The sequence below is a fragment of the Schistocerca gregaria genome, chromosome 3 (assembly GCF_023897955.1).
Source record: "Schistocerca gregaria isolate iqSchGreg1 chromosome 3, iqSchGreg1.2, whole genome shotgun sequence".
NCBI lineage: Eukaryota > Metazoa > Arthropoda > Insecta > Orthoptera > Acrididae > Schistocerca > Schistocerca gregaria.
Window position 1 is genome coordinate 595,855,417 of NC_064922.1, and position 20,146 is coordinate 595,875,562.

Sequence of the window (20,146 nt, forward strand, 5' to 3'; positions counted from 1 at the left end):
AACAGCCCCTGCTGACGCAAATACAACAGCAGCATGTCATAGCAAAGAGCTACATTTATTCTAAAATTTCTATGTCTGATAAATATGGAACGTTCGAATCACCTTAAGAGAAAGGGAAAAAACGATCAACAGGCATTAGATAATGGCAGTTCAGAATTTGTTAGGGAGAGATGCAACTATACTGAAATTTATGCACGGCTGCTTAAACTAGAACTAAAGAGCCACCAGTCTAATGTATTTGCAACTAAGTGTTTTTCAAGTAGAAGGAAATTAATTAGATGAAACTGCAACACATTCTGTGTACACTCTATAAATAGCACATACTGTCTGTCGAATAAAATTATACGGTCTCCACGTGAATTCGAGCTATGGGACACAAGAATATAAACAAGTCGCTTAATGGTCCTTTAGATGAGGACGCAGTCGATTTCCTTTCCAATCTCGTCCCATGCCTGCTTGTGCGCCGCCTTTAATGACCTCACCGCCAGTAGACCATTAAACTCTGTTCTTCCTTACTTTGCGTTTATAAACATCTTTTTCACGATTTCTCTGAATAAACAGAAAATGTCAGAATTACTTTACTCAATCGGCGACAAACTTTAACTTCTGGAACATATGTTTCGACAGGCAGGGCTGTTATAAGGTTATAGGAGGAAGGGTATTATCAGAAACGGATCCCATCAATACGAATACTATGAAAACATAGCGAGTACTTCAGATTACTATACTAAGAATGTTGCTTAAGAAAAGAGCGAAATTTGTTTCTTATTTTGAGATAAATCTTCTCTCCGGAAAAATGATACACAAACAAATTTTTAAGATTTCTATAATACATAAACAAACAAAGACTTGACACAACTGGGAACGTCTTAAGTGGCGCAAATCATTAACAGGTATACATGTGAGAATGCGTAACAGAAGTAGAGAAATAGGATTTGCGGCCGTCATGCGGACAAAGGATGAGTAGAGTAGAAATAGAGTGAGAAGAATAAAGATAGAGAGGAGCAGGCTAACAATAAAACTGAATAGGAGTAAGAGAATAGTAAACAAGTTTCAGGAGAAATGCACACATCAAGAAAAGTTTTGCATCACCTCGTTTTCGAGAGATCCGGAACCTGTACAGAAAATTGGAATAGAGATAAACATAAACATTATTTCCGCCCATTTTTTTGCTCATGAAACCACACATTGCATGTTGTACCACCACACAGAGGGACCTTCAGAGGTTGTGGTCCAGATTGCCGTACACACCGGTACCTTTAACACCCAGCAGCACGTCCTCTTACACTGATGCATGCCTGCATTCGTCGTTGCATATTATCCACAAGTTCATCAAGGCACTCTTGATCCAGATTGTCCCACTCCTCAACGGCGATTCAGCGTAGATCCCTCAGAGTCGTTGGCGGATCAGGTCGTCCAAAAAAATGCCATTTTCAATCTATCCCAGGGATGTTCGATAGGATTCATGTCTGGAGAACATACTGGCCACTCTAGTCGAGCGATGTCGATATCCTCAAGGAAGTCATTCACAAGACGTGCACGATGAGTGCGCTAACTGTTGTCCATGAAGACGAATGCCTTGCCAATATGCTACCGATGTGGTTGCACTATTGGTCGGAGGATTGCATTCACGTATCGCACAGCAGTTACGGCGCCTTCCATGACCACCAGCGGCGTACGTCGGCCCCACACAATGCCACCCCAAAACAGCAGAGAACCTCCACCTTGCTGCACTCGCTGGACAGTGTGTCTAAGGCGTTCAGCCTGACCGGGTTGCCTCCAAACGCGTCTCCTACAATTGTCTGGTTGAGGGCATATGCGATACTCATCGGTGAAGAGAAAATGATGCCAATCGTGAGATGTCCATTCAGCGTGTTGTTGGGCCCTTCTGTACCACACTGCATGGTGTGGGGATTGCAAAGGTGGACCTCGCAATGCATGTCGGGAGCGAAGTTGCGCATCGTGCAGCCAATTGCGGACAGTTTGAGTCGTAGTACGACGTCCTGTGGCTGCACGAAAAGCGTTATTCAACATGGTGGCGTTGTCTTTAGGGTTCCTCCGAGCCGTGATCCGTAGGTAGCGGTCATCCACTCCAGTAGTAGCCCTTGGGCGGCCTGAGCGAGGCATGTCATCGACAGTTCCTGTCTCTCTGTATCTCCTCCATGTCCGAACAACATCGCTTTGGCTCACTCCGAGACGCCTGGACGCTTCCCTTGTTGAGAGCCCTTCCTGGCACAAAGTGGCAATGCGGACGCGATCGAACCGCGGTATTGACCGTCTAGGCATGGATGAACTGCAGACAACACGAGCCGTGTACCTCCTTCCTGATGGAATGACTGGAACTGATCGGCTGCCGGACCCCCTCCGTCTAATAGGCGCTGCTCATTCATGGTGGTTTACATCTTTGGAAGGTTTAGTGACATCTCTGAACAGTAAAAGGGACTGTGATACAATATCCACCATAAACATCTACAGGAGTTCTGGGAACCGGGATGACGCAAATCTTTTTTTGATGTGTGTAGAATGATTGACTGGTCGGAGATTAAGGAATGAGAACGGAGAATAAGATAAAGTGGAATCTAATGGTGACGTAAACCAACCGTCAACTAATGTCCTTTACAAGAAAGGAAACTATCGACAGCGACAAGGAGATGATTTGGCAATTCTATCCAGTCAAATCAGTTCGCAAGAAAAGAAAAATAAACATCCATACGTATAAGAATATGAGAAGCACCTCCCACACAATTATTATATGAAGTCAGTTTCTAAGCAACTCGTAGACTTTTTGTGGACTCATGTGATTTAGTGTTCACTGGTAAACCACTACATTGAGACATAAGGTGAACTGTGGAGATGAACTGTGGAGTTTATTTATGTATGTGTGTGGGAGGGGGAGGGGTGGACGGTTAAAGGGGTGTGGGTGTGTTCTGGTAATGATGAGAGTTGGAAAGGATGAGGATGGATTTTAAGGATTATCCGTGTCCCTTTCCGCTAATCTCCGCAAAACGATCTACAACCCTTCACTTTTCTGCCGCCATAAATCTTACTAGGATATTTGGACCGTCAAACCCAACTCCAATACGGGTCCGTTATAATTCAAACAAGCCACTTAGCTCTCTGACACGATAAATGCTGTAGCACATAAGAAAACTTCAGTCGGGGTCGCCTCTAGTCTGCCAAACGCTCTGTCACTATACTACGCAATGTTTTTACTCGTTCTTAGTAAAATTAATTACTCCTGCTGTCATTATTTTTGGTATTTGATTACTTTTGGTGATTCTCCTGAATTAATTGTTGTAGGTAGGATATTGCTCTGATTTTTCAGTTTCCAAACAGTGTAATCGCAATCTGCGTATCTAAGTTCTGTGAGATATATTCTAATCTTTTTCGTAGCCTACGTGTTTTGCACGCCACAGTGGAAGTTTTTCCCGAGGTTCTAACAAATAACCCATTGGGCTAATCCTTCCTCTAGTTTGACTTTTCCACTAATTTCTTTCTTTTCTGACTCTGTGGAGCGTCCTCAGTTCTTACGAGTCCACTTCCGTAATTTTCGGTATCCTTCTATAATACCAAATCTCAAAAACTTCGATTCTCTTCTTTTTCGTTTTTCCTTCCATCTATGACCATTTCCGTTCCATAAAATTAGGATTATAGGGCGGGTGTTCGAGTGCCTCCCACTTGAGTTGGCGTTAACACCTCAGTTAACAACATTTGTGATAAGGGGATGTGAAGCAGCAGGAAACTTGGAGCACCATTCCACAGCGATGGTTTTCGACAGACATGCTGCCCCATACAGATTTTTCATTCTCCGTTGGATGCCTAGCGATGTTTGTCCTTCGGCAGCCAAGAAAAGAATAACAGGTCGTTGATCATGTTTGGACACATCTGATCAGAACGTCGCCATAATGCACGTTTCCGCATTTGCCACCCGCTTGTCGGAAAGGCACCAATGCCACGCTAATTCCTTTCTTATATGTCGGCTCTCATATATCCACATCGGAGTAGAGCTACGCTGCGTATACACTGCAGCAACGCACTCAAACGCAATTTTTTTCATCGTTCCTTACACATTCTTAAAAAACTATGCATTATCCGTCTTTCCTAGCAGAGTGTACTTATCTTCTCGAAGATTTTCAATGTCTTGTACCTCTTTACATTGTCGAAGGCCTATTCGAGGTCGGCAAATCCTATGACAGTGTGCTGATTTTTCTTAATTCTTGTTACTATTTAGCATAATGTCAAAACAGCCTCTTTGGTACATTTTCCTTTCCTAAATCCATACTAGTCGACCTCTAATAACTCCTCTACTTTATTTTCCATTACTCAGTATTTTATACTGATAAGTAACGTGGACGCGTGAACGTCAACATGATTGTGTTCTCTCACTTACGTCTTGCTACCTTTTGAATCGTCTGGATGACAATCTTCATAACTTCCAATTGCATGCGTCTGGTATTACAGATTCTACACTATAACTAGAATAATTATCTGGTTAACAGTTCCCACCAGTGGTTTAGAAATTGTGCATTGGCATACTTTAAGGTTAGAGTCCCACTGCTCTGTCAAACTCTGACTCTAATATTGGATCACCTACGTTCTCCACTCTGAAAATCTCTTTCGTTAGCTGACAATTTCTCGCCGTCGCAGAGGCCCTCAGTTACTGTTTCCAACCATCTGCTCCTTCTTCTGTAGTAAACAGAGAAGTTCTTAATCTTAACTCCTTTAGTTTCTGGAAGTTATTTTGAATGTTTTGTACATCGCATCCGTTCTTTCGACGCCCATTCAGATTTTTTTTCATATTTTTGCCTGCAACCATTTCACCTAAGCCTCCTTGCACTTCTTACAGTTTTCATTTCTAAGCGACTTACACTGATCAGCCAGAACATTATGACCAGCAACCTACTATCGATATAAACCCGTCCAGACGACAGCAGCGTCACCCGGCGAGGAATGACTGCCAGTCAAGCACACACGCGGTGCATGTACATAGTATCAGTGAGAGTGTTGTCCGAGTGTAGAATAGTGAAGGCGCTCCACCTCTCAGAGTTTGACCGAGGGCAGATTGTGATGGCCCGGAGGCTCTTCATGGGCATTTCGGAAACTGCACGACTTCTCGGTGCTGTGGTGAGTGTCTTCAGCACGCAGCGAGAAAGGTGAAACCACGTCCACACGTCGTTGGGTTGGGCAGCCATTCCTCGTTGCAGATGTCGGGCGTCGTAGGCTGGGCAGACTGGTAAAACAGAACAGGTGCCGAGCTGTGGCGGTACTAACATCAAGCTTTAAGTCTGGGCAGAGTGCAAGTTCGTCGGAACACACAGTGCACCGGACACTCCCTAACCGACGACTCATGCATGTGCCGAACACCTCGACATCGGCAAATACGACGTCTTTCGTTCTGCTGTTTTTTTTACGCACCATAACAAATCAATGTCAGCCACAACGGGTTTACATTCAATTTACAGATAGCTTAATTTCACTTAGATAATAGACTATCGCAAATCCATTTCCATATTATCCACGCCGTGAGTGGAATAATAAATACCATCTTTAATATTTAATGCTCTGATGGAGAAATCGAAGTGATGCTTTTGGAAAATAATAGAATACAAACTGGATTTGTGCTACACCGTTAATACTCGCAACTTTTTTTGATTTTCTGGGATACTAAAACGACGACAGTATTTTTCGCATGTGTCTTTTTAACATCATTCGACAAGTTGTTGAAAAGAAGAGTACAGAGATACAATATTATTTACAGAAAAACTTTCCACAAAAAAGAAAATAAACCGTCCTACTTGAGAGATTGATATTCTCCGGCACAGTGCAGTTGGGTATCAGTTATCTTGCAAACACAGCGTAAATGACTTGTAATCGTAGAGCCTTGGCAGCTCTCGGCCGCACGCTTAGATATTCTTTTCAATTTTTTTTGCATAAAGTTTTATACTAACTCTTGGTGTCTGTTATATACTACGTACTATTTTCCAAATATATCAGATGAAATTATAAGGAATTTTACGGTTCTACTGTACATAAGTATGTTGCTATATATGTTGATTACATTCTAGCGTTACCTTAATGTACGAAAATATTCGCCCACGCAGATAAGTCTGAGGTTATTCCAAAGATTTTTAAAATAAGAGCTCGCCGATGCTTCTCCAGTATCGATGAATACGTCGGTGATACCAGTCTGTACGTACTTTATATTTTTTAGACTAATAGTTATCCTTTGCAGTAGCAACCAAGATCGCCTCTCGTCACTGACGCTAGTCAGTCAAACAGTTGTTTCACTCCCTCTATATCAGTAGGTACAGGCACGAAGCCGCCCAACAACGGTGTACCAGAACGAGTGCTAAGTCTTTCAGCAGTGTGACTTGCACTTTGCAGAGATACACGTATGATGAATGGAACTTCAAGTTTGAAGAGTACCAACTGCAAGAGCTAGAGCAAAACTGTATCAATGATTAAGGGAAACCTTATGCTAGATGGCGAGAACATTGAATGTGTAAAGGCTTTCAATTTCCTAAGAAGTACAATATTAGCCCGCATCTCGTGGTCGTGCGGTAGCGTTCTCGCTTCCCACTCCCGGGCTCTCGGATTCGATTCCCGGCGGGGTCAGAAAGTAGTTCTAAGTTCTAGGGGACTGATGACCATAGATGTTAAGTCCCATAGTGCTTAGAGCCATTTTTTGAAGTACAATATTAAGGAACGGAACTGCTAAATTAGAAGTACAAAACAGAGTACAAAATTGATCAAATTTTTTTCACCAAGTACGGAACTTTTTTGTGGAACAAGGGATTTCCTGTGGGAGCGAAACAGACCATGTTTGAAACGTACGTTCTGCCAATTATTACGCACAGATTTGAGTGCTGTGTAGTAAAAAAAAATTAAAGAAAGGCAGATTTGAGTAAGCTACATGCATGCGAAATTAAGTTTCCGCTATTAGCCTTGTAGAAGACTTGTTGTTGTTGTTGATGTCTTCAGTCCTGAGACTGGTTTGATGCAGCTCTCCATGCTACTCTATCCTGTGCTAGCTTCTTCATCTCCCAGTACCTACTGCAACCTACATCCTTCTGAATCTGCATAGTGTATTTATCTCTTGGTCTCCCTCTACGATTTTTACCCTCCACGCTGCCCTCCAATACTAAATTGGTGATCCCACGATGCCTCAAAACATGTCCTACCAACCGATCCCTTCTTCTAGTCAAGTTGGGCCACAAACTTCTCTTCTCTCTAATCCTATTCAATACTTCCTCATTAGTTATGTGATCTACCCATCTAATCTTCAGCATTCTTCTGTAGCACCAAAATTCAAAAGCTTCTATTCTCTTCTTGTCCAAACTATTTATCGTCCATGTTTCACTTCCATACATGGCTACACTCCATACAAATACTTTCAGAAATGACTTCCTGACACTTAAATCTATACTCGATGTTCACAAATTTCTCCTTTTCAGAAACGCTTTCTTTGCCATTGCCAGTCTCTATATACTCCTTCCACCTTTCTGCTTTCCCTTCTTTGCTTACAAGTGGGTTTCCATCTGAGCTTTTGATATTCATGCAAGTGGTTCTCTTTTCTCTGAAGGTCTCTTTAATTTTCCTGTACGCTGTATCTATCTTATCCCTAGTGAGATAAGCCTCTGCATCCTTACATTTGTCCTCTAGCCATGCCTGCTTAGCCATTTTGCACTTCCTGTCGATCTCATTTTTGAGACGTTTGTATTCCTTTTTGCCTGCTTCATTTACTGCATTTTTATATTTTCTCCTTTCATCAATAAAATTCAGTATTTCTTCTGTCACCCAAGTATTTCTACTAGCCCTCGTCCTTTTACCTACTTGATCCTCTGCTGCCTTCACTACTTCATCCCTCAAAGCTACCCATTCTTCTTCTACTGTATTTCTTTCCTCCATTCCTGTCAATTGTTCCCTTATGCTCTCCCTGAAACTCTGTAAAAGCTCCGGTTTAGTCAGTTTATCCAGGTCCCATCTCCTTAAATTCCCACCTTTTTGCAGTTTCTTCAATTTTAATCTATTGGTCATAACCAATAGATTGTGGTCAGAATTCACATCTGCCCCTGGAAATGACTTACAATTTAAAACCTGGTTCCTAAATCTCTGTCTTATCATTATATAATCTATCTGAAACCTGTTGGTATCTCCAGGCTTCTTCCATGTATTGCAGAAGACTAGCAGAGAAAAAATTAAGAATGGAGACATCAGAGGAAAGATTTGTCAGTGACAGAGATTGAATACTGCACGGCTCAAGGGGTTTTGACATGTGAGGAGAATGAAGGATAAATGCCTGCCGAAACAATACGTGGATAGAAATGTGCAGGGGAAAAAACCACTAGGGCGACCCAGGAAAAGATTGGATCAGATTCATTAAGATGTGAAGACTGCAGGAGAAAACTGGGAAACAGTAGCAAGACAAGAAGTATATTAAAATAGAGCAAAATGGAGGCAAACTTTTCATAAACAGACAACCCGGCTTGCTGGAAGGATATGAAGATGATGAAACGGTTCAAATGGTTCAAATGGCTCTGAGCACTATGGGACTTTACTTCTCAGGTCATCAGTCCCCTAGAACTTAGAACTACTTAAAACTAACTAACCTAAGGACATCACACACATCTATGCCCAAGGCAGGACTCGAGCCTGCGACAGTAGCGGTCTCGCGGTTCCAGACTGTAGCGCCTAGAACCGCTCGGCCACTCCGGCCGGCTATAATGAAATGTATCAGATGGTAGATACCGATATCTCTATTGATGGAGTGATGGTTCTCGGGTTCTGGGGTGCAGGCTTGTCCAAGTGAGATAGTACGAAGAGGTCATTGAGAGTGGAAGAAGCTCCACTTCTTGTTGGTGGGCTACAACTGAGTGTATACAATACGAGCATTGATCTTTGTACTGTGTCCATTATAGGTGCTGGAAAACCTAGACTCGGCAGTGGGCAAATGGGGTGTGTAGCCTCACAAAAATTTTGGATTTTGGTTCTTAGTTCAATTGTGAGTCGTACAAACTACAACGTAAGCACAGAGCGGTTTTCTGCCTCGGTGTGGTGTCCTGTGACCACTGGGCGCTACATAGATTACGGGGGATATGCAAAATAATGTGAATAGTGTTAATAATGGGATGGTTTTGTTTGATGGTCAACAACGCAGGTAACACAAGTGTCGCGCTGGACTGTGCATGATCAGTACGGACTAGGCATCAGTGCAGCTTGTTTACGAGCGAGCACACTTCGTATTTGTATTCAGAGGCCGAGATTAACGTGCAATGAAAGACTTAACACAGTTCCAAAGACGACAGATTGTGGGGACCCGATTAGCTGGAGCCTCAGTAACCAAGACAGCCAACTGATTGAATGTTTCAAGAGCAAAAACAGTCATGACAGCCTACGCTAAACATGAAAAGTGTAAACGTAATAGTGGCCTGAAATCAAAACTAAATGACCAAGATCATCTTATCCTATCACGACCCAACGCAAAACTACGGCGGCTAAAGTGACTGGTGTCTTGTCACTGTCCGCGCGGCTCCCTCCGTCGGAGGTGCGAGTCCTTCCTTGGACATGAGTGTGTGTGATGTTCTTAGCGAAAGTTAGTTTAATTTAGATTAAGTAGTGCGTAAGCTTAGGGACCGATGACCTCAGCAGTTTGGTCCCGTAAGACCTTACCACAAATTATTTAAAATGACTGCAAAGCTCAATAGCCAGTGTCTTTACCGACACTATCCGCCAAGAACTCCATAAGCGAATATTCATGGACGAGCTGCTTTACCGGAACCATTAGCGACAACAACCAGCCCAAAGAAGCGAAAAACGTGGTGTTAGGAGCATAAATCCTGGGTGGCTGATCAGAGGAAACACGTTATGTGGTCCGACGAGTCAACGTTTTCGTTATTTCTAACACCGGGATGGTTTTACCTCTGGAGAATGCCAAGAAAAAAAAAGCCAACAATCCTGATTGCTTGATTCCAACGGTTAAGCATCGAGGTGAAAGTGTGATGGTGTGGCTAGTCATATCATGGGATTCTGCTGATCCCATAGTTACTCTTAAAGGCTATGTTACAACCAACGATTACGTGAACATTTTAGGTGATCAGGTGTACCCCATTATTCAAATATTGTTCCCCAACAATGATGCCATATTTCAGGACGATAACGCACCCATTCACACAGCCAGGACAGTACAATCGTGGTATGAGGAGCATGCAACTGAACTGCAGCGTCTTCCCTAGCCAGCACAGGCCCCGGACGAACTCCTGTGGGCGGCCTTGGAGCTCGGACTCCGGAGCAGCTTTCCGTCTCCCTCGTCACTGCAGGAGTTAGAAGAGGCTCTGATCGAAGGCTCGCATAACATTTCACTGGATACTACACGCTCATTATATGTCAGTATTCCAAGAAGAATCGCAGCTGTATTACGGGCAAATGGGAGTCCAGCCCCTTATTAATAAGCCATTCCCAAGTATGCACAGGTGCTCAACTTATTTTGCCCGTTCCCTGTAGGTCTGCTATCGATGGCTTAAGGTGTCCCTCTTTGGAGGGTGCATGTCTTTCAAAGGGGTACTTTCGTAAATCATTGACAGTAATGGCGTCTACTTCGAAAAGCGGTGTACATACATGGTGTAGATGGAAAACTAGTTTCTTAACAGCTTCTGAGAAAAAGAAATAAAAATATCTTAGGTTCCACGTTAACCTGGTCATAAACGACTTTTAATGAAAGAGCGTTATTTAATGTTAGCATTCATCGTTCTGACTAACGCATTATCCTAACCAGTCTATTGGTATTGTTGGATGATCAATTTACTTACTTTTATTTATTTATTTCCTGGCATTTAGTATAAATCAGCCAACGACCTTGCCGCAGTAGTAACGCCGGTTCCCGTCAGATCACCGAAGTTAAGCGCTGTTGGGCTTGAATAGCGCTTGGATGGGTTACCGTGCGGGTCTGGCGAGTGCTGTTGGCAAGTGGGCTGCACCCAGCTCTTGTGAGGCCAATTAAGGAGCTCCTTCATTGAGTAGTAGGGGTTCCGGCCACGAAACCTGACAACGGCCAGGGACGCGGTGTGCTGGCCACACGCTCCTCCGTATCTGCATCGAGTGACGGCTAACGTCTGAGGATGACACGGAGGCTGGTCACTTCAGACAGTATATGTTTTTTTTAAGTTAATATTAATCTTCTGTGGTAGTGCTACATCAGGTCGCGTTTCATTTTTCATTACAATGTTTAGCTAATTCTACATGTGTTCTACTCTCAGAAAGGTGAATGTATCATCCAGCTCTACTGTGTTAACGTTTCAGTACAGTACAACCATGTGTATTATGATAATGTTACTATGTCAGTTAACTAATTCAGAATTATAATGCAAGCTGTAATCTATTTTACTATAATTAATTATATACGTTCTGTTGTATAATCTGTACCTATATAATAGAGTATCACTACATCGAAATACTGTGTTTATGGGAGCTTGTTCAAGAGGCATCAACATGTATGCATAAGTTTGTATATTTAGCACTAGGTTTCATTTATTTCACTACCATCTGGATTTTGACAGTGGTTCAGAGACAAATCTGTTGTCGAACAGACGTACTATCTACTCTGACAGTACTGAAAGAGCGCCAATAGCACGAGACGTTGTCGCTATAGTTTCTCACAAAGTTATGTAAATTCCGCGACCGCATGGCACACAGCAGCAAGCACCATTCACGATTGGGCCTCCTTAGCAGTCTAGGTAAAGTGTTTGAAAGATTAATCAAGGCTGTGATGCAATAGCCTCTCGTCAAAGATGAACATTTTGGTCTCTACGAAGGCTGACGGAAGAAATTACCAGAAACTTTAATCTTCCCAGGTTATCAGCGGCAGTATTCCTCGCTGTCGAGAAAGCGTATGACTAGAACTGGTAAGCCAACCACATACGGAAGACACATGAGCCACAAGCCTCATCGCCAACTGTTTAAAGAAGGAAACATATCAGGAGCAACAAGAGTACGAGGAAGAAAACTAGAAGCTCCTGTCATATCGTTTATATTGCACACAATTTACGTTAATGACATGTCGATTGTGAATAACATTATGCTGCCACAGTCAGACAATGATAAGGCCACTGTGACCAGCAGACTGCTTCACAGAGCAAATATAAACGTCAGTGCTGTCACAACAACAAGATCAAGAGAGATCCCCAAAAGACAACAACCGTAAAATTTGGGGAGAAACACCCTAGCATAGACCAAAAATTTAAAAGGACAGTACCTCTCATCAACCCCAAAAATTAGATACCTGGTTGGATAGACAACTTTTATTTCATAACCATGTACGAGACATATGGCACGTGACATCAGATGGCAAGAAAACTACCACACACACACACACACACACACACACACACACACACACACACACGTGCAGTATACATACGTGGTTTCCAACCGACACGAAAGTGCCACTATCCAGTCACAAATATTACACTCCTGGAAATGGAAAAAAGAACACATTGACACCGGTGTGTCAGACCCACCGTACTTGCTCCGGACACTGCGAGAGGGCTGTACAAGCAATGATCACACGCACGGCACAGCGGACACACCAGGAACGCGGTGTTGGCCGTGGAATGACGCTAGCTGCGCACCATTTGTGCACCGCCGCCGTCAGTGTCAGCCAGTTTGCCGTGGCATACGGAGCTCCATCGCAGTCTTTAACACTGGTAGCATGCCGCGACAGCGTGGACGTGAACCGTATGTGCAGTTGACGGACTTTGAGCGAGGGCGTATATTGGGCATGCGGGAGGCCGGGTGGACGTACCGCCGAATTGCTCAACACGTGGGGCGTGAGGTCTCCACAGTACATCGATGTTGTCGCCAGTGGTCGGCAGAAGATGCATTTGCCCGTCGACCAGGGACCGGACCGCAGCGACGCACGGATGCACGCCAAGACCGTAGGATCCTACGCAGTGCCGTAGGGGACCGCACCGCCACTTCCCAGCAAATTAGGGACACTGTTGCTCCTGGGGTATCAGCGAGGACCATTCGCAACCGTCTCCATGAAGCTGGGCTTCGGTCCCGCACACCGTTAGGCCGTCTTCCGCTCACGCCCCAACATCGTGCAGCCCGCCTCCAGTGGTGTCGCGACAGGCGTGAATGGAGAGACGAATGGAGACGTGTCGTCTTCAGCGATGAGAGTCGCTTCTGCCTTGGTGCCCATGATGGTCTTATGCGTGTTTGGCGCCGTGCAGGTGAGCGCCACAATCAGGACTGCATACGACCGAGGCACACAGGGCCAACACCCGGCATCATGGTGTGGGGAGCGATCTCCTACACTGGCCGTACACCTCTGGTGATCGTCGAGGGGACACTGAATAGTGCACGGTACATCCAAACCGTCATCGAACCCATCGTTCTACCATTCCTAGACCGGCAAGGGAACTTGCTGTCCCAACAGGACAATGCACGTCCGCATGTATCCCGTGCCACCCAACGTGCTCTAGAAGGTGTAAGTCAACTACCCTGGCCAGCAAGATCTCCGGATCTGTCCCCATTGAGCATGTTTGGGACTGGATGAAGCGTCGTCTCATGCGGTGTGCACGTCCAGCACGAACGCTGGTCCAACTGAGGCGCCAGGTGGAAATGGCATGGCAAGCCGTTCCACAGGACTACATCCAGCATCTCTACGATCGTCTCCATGGGAGGATAGCAGCCTGCATTGCTGCGAAAGGTGGATATACACTGTACTAGTGCCGACATTGTGCATGCTCTGTTGCCTGTGTCTATGTGCCTGTGGTTCTGTCAGTGTGACCATGTTATGTATCTGACCCCAGGAATGTGTCAATAAAGTTTCCCCTTCCTGGGACAATGAATTTACGGTGTTCTTATTTCAATTTCCAGGAGTGTATATGGCAACACCTCCAGGGGTGTGTCCAGCTACACACAAAGGAATAAAATACAAATAGTGTAGAACAGTGGTGTCAGGCGAATCCTGAGAGAAACTAGGTAGACCATAATAAGGGATCTACAAGAAGACGTCAACATGGAAACTATAGAAAAGACGATAAAGAAACGGAAAAACGCAATACACTGAGGACTAGACTAAATTATAAACAGAACTAAACTTGTCCATGATTCTGAGTCACCGTAGTTGCAGAATGATACACTTCCTTGCTGCCTGACACAAGAAGTAAAATAGGAAACAAACACAGCTGAATAAACAACGATACAGGGAACTCCTTGGCCTTCGAAGTTCACCTCAAGCTAATGATGACAATGAACCTCAAAACCGTTACCCTACCTAGGACGTATTGTTAAGAGAAAGTGACGGGATTTTCGACAACCGGAAGAAAAAAGGCAACAAGGCATTACTGTCAACCTATGGACATGACAGTCAAGCGTCGTTCGTTTGACAGTATACCAGTCGTGCTTTACAACTGTCTTCTCTGAAACAGAAGTTCGGACTTTTGCGTTTACGGCTCTTAACTATTGCTATTCAAACGATAGTCACTTTACAATGGAGTTCACTTCGTGAATCCCATCGCTGGTGAATCAAATGCTATGTGGCCTGCTGCAGGGCTGCATCGGGCACGTTAACACAGTGCTATGGTGTCAGAGAACAATATCGAATTTTCACTCCAGTCCTGGGCGATACGGATATTGTCTTCGACCCTGACAGCCAGTGTGCTCTCCTACTGTATCAGATGATCACTTGTGGACGAGTAAGGCTGACACAGAAACAGACATCTCCATTCTTGTTGGAAAGTTCCTGTAAATACCACCTTGCTTTAAAGATCTGAACATGTTTAAATGACCGATGTTAAAAGTAAAGCACCGCTGTAATAATGTAACAGTGATAGTGTGTTGGCATGAGAAGTCGTAGCTGAGATGCGATCTTGCGCGTTGTGTATTCGTTTGGTCCTTTGATGTTGATAAAGTGAAATATCTAGCGCCACCACATACACTGTCCTGACACATTAATGTGACCATCTATCAAAAGCCCGAATAACCACCACATGCAGGGCGGACTGCTGCGAGACTTACAGGAAGACAGTCAGTAAGATTGTAGAAGGTGCCGACAGCGACGTGGAGCCAAGCCGACTTCATTTCCGTCGCCACCTGAGCTGGGTTTCTCGGTTGAGGATCCATACTACCAACAGCCCGATCGAGGTACTCCCATAGGTTCTCGATTGGGTTTAAATCCAGTGTGTTTGGTGCCCAAGGAAGTACGGCAAACTCATTCTGCTGCTCTTCGAACCACGTACGTACACTGCGAGCTGTGGGACACGTTTCATTGTCCTGCTGATAGATGCAATTGCGCCGAGGAAAAACAAACTCAATGTAGTGGTGCACAAAGTTCCCAACGATAGCTGAATACTTGCTTTAATCCAGGGTGGCTTCCAGAATGTCGATATCATTTAGGGAAAGCCCTCCGGCCTGGACCCTTCTGACGATTATTACAGGATGTTTTCTTTCAGATTTTTTATTTTATTTACCTATCAAGTTCGTAGGAGCATATTGAGGAGCAAATCTCTAAGGTCATGGAACGCGTCATTACATGAAATTACAACATAAAAGTAATAACAAATAAAAAGTATAATGTTTATGAACCCGAAAAAAGCCAATCCATAAGTTTAAGCAAATCCAATCAACAAAACAACACGAATATGCTTAATTTTCCAAGTAACTCCTCGATAGAATAGAAGGAATGACCCATGAGGAAACTCATCAGTTTGGTTTTGATAGCGCGTGGATTACTGCTAAGATTTTTGAATTCGACTGGTAGTTTACTGAAAATGAATGCAGCAGTATACAGCGCACCTTTCTGCACAAGAGATAAGGAAGTCCGATCCAAATGCAGGTTTGATTTCTGTCGAGTATTAACTGAGTGAAAGCTGCTTATTCTTGGAAATAAACTAATATTGTTAACAAGAAATGACAGTAAGAAATATATATATTGAGAGGCTATTGTCAAAATACCCAGACTCGTGAACAGGAGTCGAGAAGAGATTCGTGAACTTACACCACTTATTGCCTGGACCACCTGTTTCTGAGCCAAAAATATTCTTTTAGAGTGGGAAGAGTTACCCGAAAATATAATACCATGCGACATAAGCGAATGAAAATAAGCAAAGTAGACTAATTTTCGTTTGAACAGTAAAAATGGCAGCATTAAGTCTTTGAAAAAGATCCTGAACGTGGGCTTTTCACGACAATTTACTATCTATCTGAACACCTAGAAATCTAAACTGTTTAGCTTCACTAATCATGTGACCGTTCTGTGAAATTAAAACGTTAGGTTTTGTTGAATTGTTTGTTAGAAACTGCAAAATTGAGTCATACTGTGATTTAGCGTTAGTTTATTTTCTACAAGCCATGAACGTAGATAATGAACTGCACTATTTGAAACCGAGCCAGTTTGCACACAACATCCTGTACTACCAAGCTAATATCATCAGCAAACAGAAATATTTTAGTTACTCGTAAAACTAGAGGGCATATCATTTATAGAAATAAGGAACAGGAGCGGCCCCAACACTGATCCCTGGGGCGCACCCCACTTGACAGTACACCACTCAGATCCCACATCACAGTCGTTGACAACATTGTGAATAATGACCTTTTGTTGTCTGTTACTAAAGTAAGAGGTGAACCAATTGTGAGCTACTCCCCGTATTCCGTAACGGTCCAACTTCTGGCGCAATATTTCGTCATCAACACAATCAAAAGCCTTAGTTAAATCAAAAAATAAGCGTAGAGTTCGAAACCTTTTGTTTACCTCATCCAGTACCTCACAGAGAAAAGAGACTATAGCATTTTCAGTTGTTAAACGACTTCTAAAGTCAAACTGTACAATTGATAGCAAATCGTTTGATATAAAATGTTCAATTATCCTTACATACACAGCCTTTTCAGTAACTTCAGTGCAGTACCGTGATGGCATAGAAATAGGTCTAAAATTATGTACATTATCCCTTTCTCCCTTTTTATAAAGGGGCTTTACTACTGAGTACTTTAATCGTTCAGGAATCTAATCATTGCTGAAGGAAAAATTAGAAATACGGCTAAATACAGGGCTAACATGTGCAGCACAGTACTTCAATATTCTGCTAGGTACTCCATAAAAGCCATGAGAGTCCTTAGTCTTCAGTGATTTAATTATTGACTCAATCTCCTCACTGTCAAAAATGGTTCAAATGGCTCTGAGCACTATGGGACTTAACATCTGAGATCATCAGTCCCCTAGAACATAGAACTACTTAAACCTAACGAACCTAAGGACATCACACACATCCATGCGCCTAGAACCACTCGGCCACACCGGCCGGCTCCTCACTGTCTGTATCGCAGAGGAGTATTTCAGACATCAATCTCGTTCGGAAAGGCATTTGTCATGAAAGTTAGATGATTCCCTGTAGAAACTAAATTTTTATTTAATTCACCAGCAATGCTCAGAAAATGATTGTTAAATAATGTACATATATCCGATTTATCAGTAACAGATATTTTTACTACGAACTGACATTATATCGTCGATCTTGTGCTGTTGACCACACACTTACTTCAAAACTAACCGTATGGTTTTAATTTTATCCTGTGAATTAGCTATTCTATTTGCATACCACATACTCTTTGCCTTCCTAATAACATTTTTAAGTTTCTTACAAGACTGTTTGTAACGGGGCTGCTGTAGCTTGATTAGGACTATTTCTAACATTTTGATATAATTCCCGCTTTGTTCTTCATGATATCCTCGTCCCACTAGTCAGCCACCCGGGCTGCCTATTACTGATAGCGCCCAGTTCAGGAGGTTCAAATGGAAAGCAACTCTCAAAGAGCATGAGGAATATGATAAGGAAAGCATTATATTTATCATCTATCACTAAAAAACTCTATTGCTATTGGATTATCTTTCCTACATGGTTTATTATTATATGTGACATTTGTCTGAGTACAAAAGCCTTTTAGTGTTAAAGTTTGTGCATCGTGGTCTGAAAGGCTATTCAGCCTTTCACTAACAGAATGCTCATCTAGTAATGAAGAATGAATAAAAATATTGTCTGTGGCTGTGCTATTGCTCTCCTGCATCCTCGTTGGAAAAAAGTGAGCCCTTATTTAGAGGGACTCCCTTTAAACAGGTATACCTATCAGATGGCTTCAATTTAAAACGCTGTATATGTCAATGGCTATCTGTCTGATGGAGCATAAATCATGAAAAGGTCATCTGCCGTCACTCACTTGACGTCCAGTTGCGATAACGGCGTACAGATTCCAGCATTCGTCGCCGACGAACAGCAGTCAGCATGGATGTATTGTCAAGGCACCAGCTGCGGAGGCACACATTCAGCGACGTTCTCTGAACGGGCAGTGTTGTAGGCCCATGGTTCATCCGGGCTGACAGTTGCACGTGTACTCGCCTGTACACTCCTCTGTTACCTATGGCCCGTAGTGAACAACAGTTGCCTCGGCGCCGGTTTCCGTTAGCGCCATTTTGCCAACGGCTGCTCGCGAACAGTTTACGAACTTAGATGTTTCGGAAATGCTTCGACACTGATCCGGAAGCCAATGATCATGCCCTTTCATACGTGAGATAAATCGCTCCGCTTCTGCATTACGACAACGACTGCAATGTTATACGCACCCCCTCGACACACTTTATATACAGGTACATCCACTGCTAGCAGTGGCACTTGCCTCCTATAACGTTGACGTCGATAACAGCTGTGGTCACATCAATGAGACTACCGGACCGTGAGATATTTACCTCACTGAGTTTTGTGGGAGATAGCTACTGCATTTCCATGTGTTTGTTGCAGACCGGAAATAACTGTGAATAAACTTACGTTGTTAATTTATACCCAGACAACATAACTTAGAGATGAAATAGTTAATTAATCCTTGCCAAGTGACACGTTCAAGAGTCTTAAATAAGTCTGCGTCTCGTTACCATTCGGTCGCAGGCTACTTGCCCGGGCAGTCGTGGTCGGGTGGTGTACGAGTCCTATCGGGTGCTAACAAGTGGCTCCTCTGCGGAACCTTGAGCGGCTGGTGCCCCGGCGGGCAGCCGCCCTCGGCCAGAGCCGCCGCCGGCTACAACTGGAGCGCCGGAAGCCGTACACAGCGCCACGGAGCCCGGAGAAGCCCCGTGAGTTCGCAGCGACCTCCTTGGCCGTTGTCGCCCAGCACCGCGTGCGTGAACGCGGATCGCGAGCCAAGCTACTCTGCTTACGCAATTCCTCACAAACTACCAATGTTTTCGCAACGAACATAATCGTCTTAACAAGTAGAAGACCAATTGCGCTACTGTTGCTTCACGTCTTCATTTTGCTACATATGTGCTAATGTTAAGTCATTTGACCTTTTGCATTTTCTGAACTTAGGAAATATTTGAAGGATACTGTTCATCAACTTTAACACGAGGACCGCGCCTACTCGTCATCACCGCTTTCGTCCAAATTTATGAGGTACTAGCTGACAATCCCAGTATTGCCCGGGTATTCATGCTGCCAGTTTTCTGTTAGAAATGAAACCTTGTACGTACCCCTACAGGAAACTCGGTCTGAGAGGATCCTGGACACTTTCTGTATGCTAGGTGCAGCTTTTGCTTTCGGCTACAGCCATTTGTCGGTTTGCGATTCCCAGCTGAAACCTGCCAAGGGCGCTGCCAGGTGTCAAGGATTTTCTTAAATTGACTGGACTGTAGAAGTGTCTTAGTAAAGAATAAAGGTTTCAAAACTTTATATATGATGCAACATTTTAACCGTCTCAACGTTTACAACGTCAGCCTCTTGGACTATGCGTCGTAAGATGATGTATTTATGTGGGCACATTCAGCGTCACATGTCGATATTGTCTGCGAAATGAGTTGTGAAAACAGTTTGTACTACACAATTAATAAATTTAAATGCCCTGCATGATGCCGCAGTTTTTTCACACATATCTTCCTCAGGAGGCTCTCATTCCACAGATACTGTTGTCTGACACAAAGTGATATCTGTACCAAGTTTCGTTGAAATCGATCCAGTGGTTTAGGAGATGTAGAACATAAAAGCACACACACGCACGCACACACACACACACACACACACACACACACACACACACACACACACACACACAGAAGGATGCATGGCCTGGTCAGAAATAATAGTGACGGAAGTGGCAGCTCCAT

General features: G+C 43.7%; 1 protein-coding gene and 1 pseudogene across 2 annotated transcripts in view; one reads left to right on the top strand and one right to left on the bottom strand.

Annotated features, from left to right (window-relative positions):
* The window catches only part of LOC126354200 (uncharacterized), a 730,861-nt gene that overhangs the window by 427,032 nt on the left and 283,683 nt on the right, over window positions 1–20,146 (bottom strand). Inside the window, exon 1 of one of the 2 annotated variants that reach the window (XM_050003655.1) lies at window positions 18,214–19,073. The exons of the other annotated variant lie outside the window; for it this stretch is intronic. Within the exon in view, the coding sequence (XP_049859612.1) occupies window positions 18,214–18,364 (151 nt within the window). The 5' untranslated portion in view covers window positions 18,365–19,073. Of the gene's footprint in view, window positions 1–18,213; window positions 19,074–20,146 lie in introns of those variants that run through there. 2 annotated transcript variants of the gene reach the window in all.
* Window positions 10,843–10,961, top strand: LOC126356738 (5S ribosomal RNA; annotated as a pseudogene).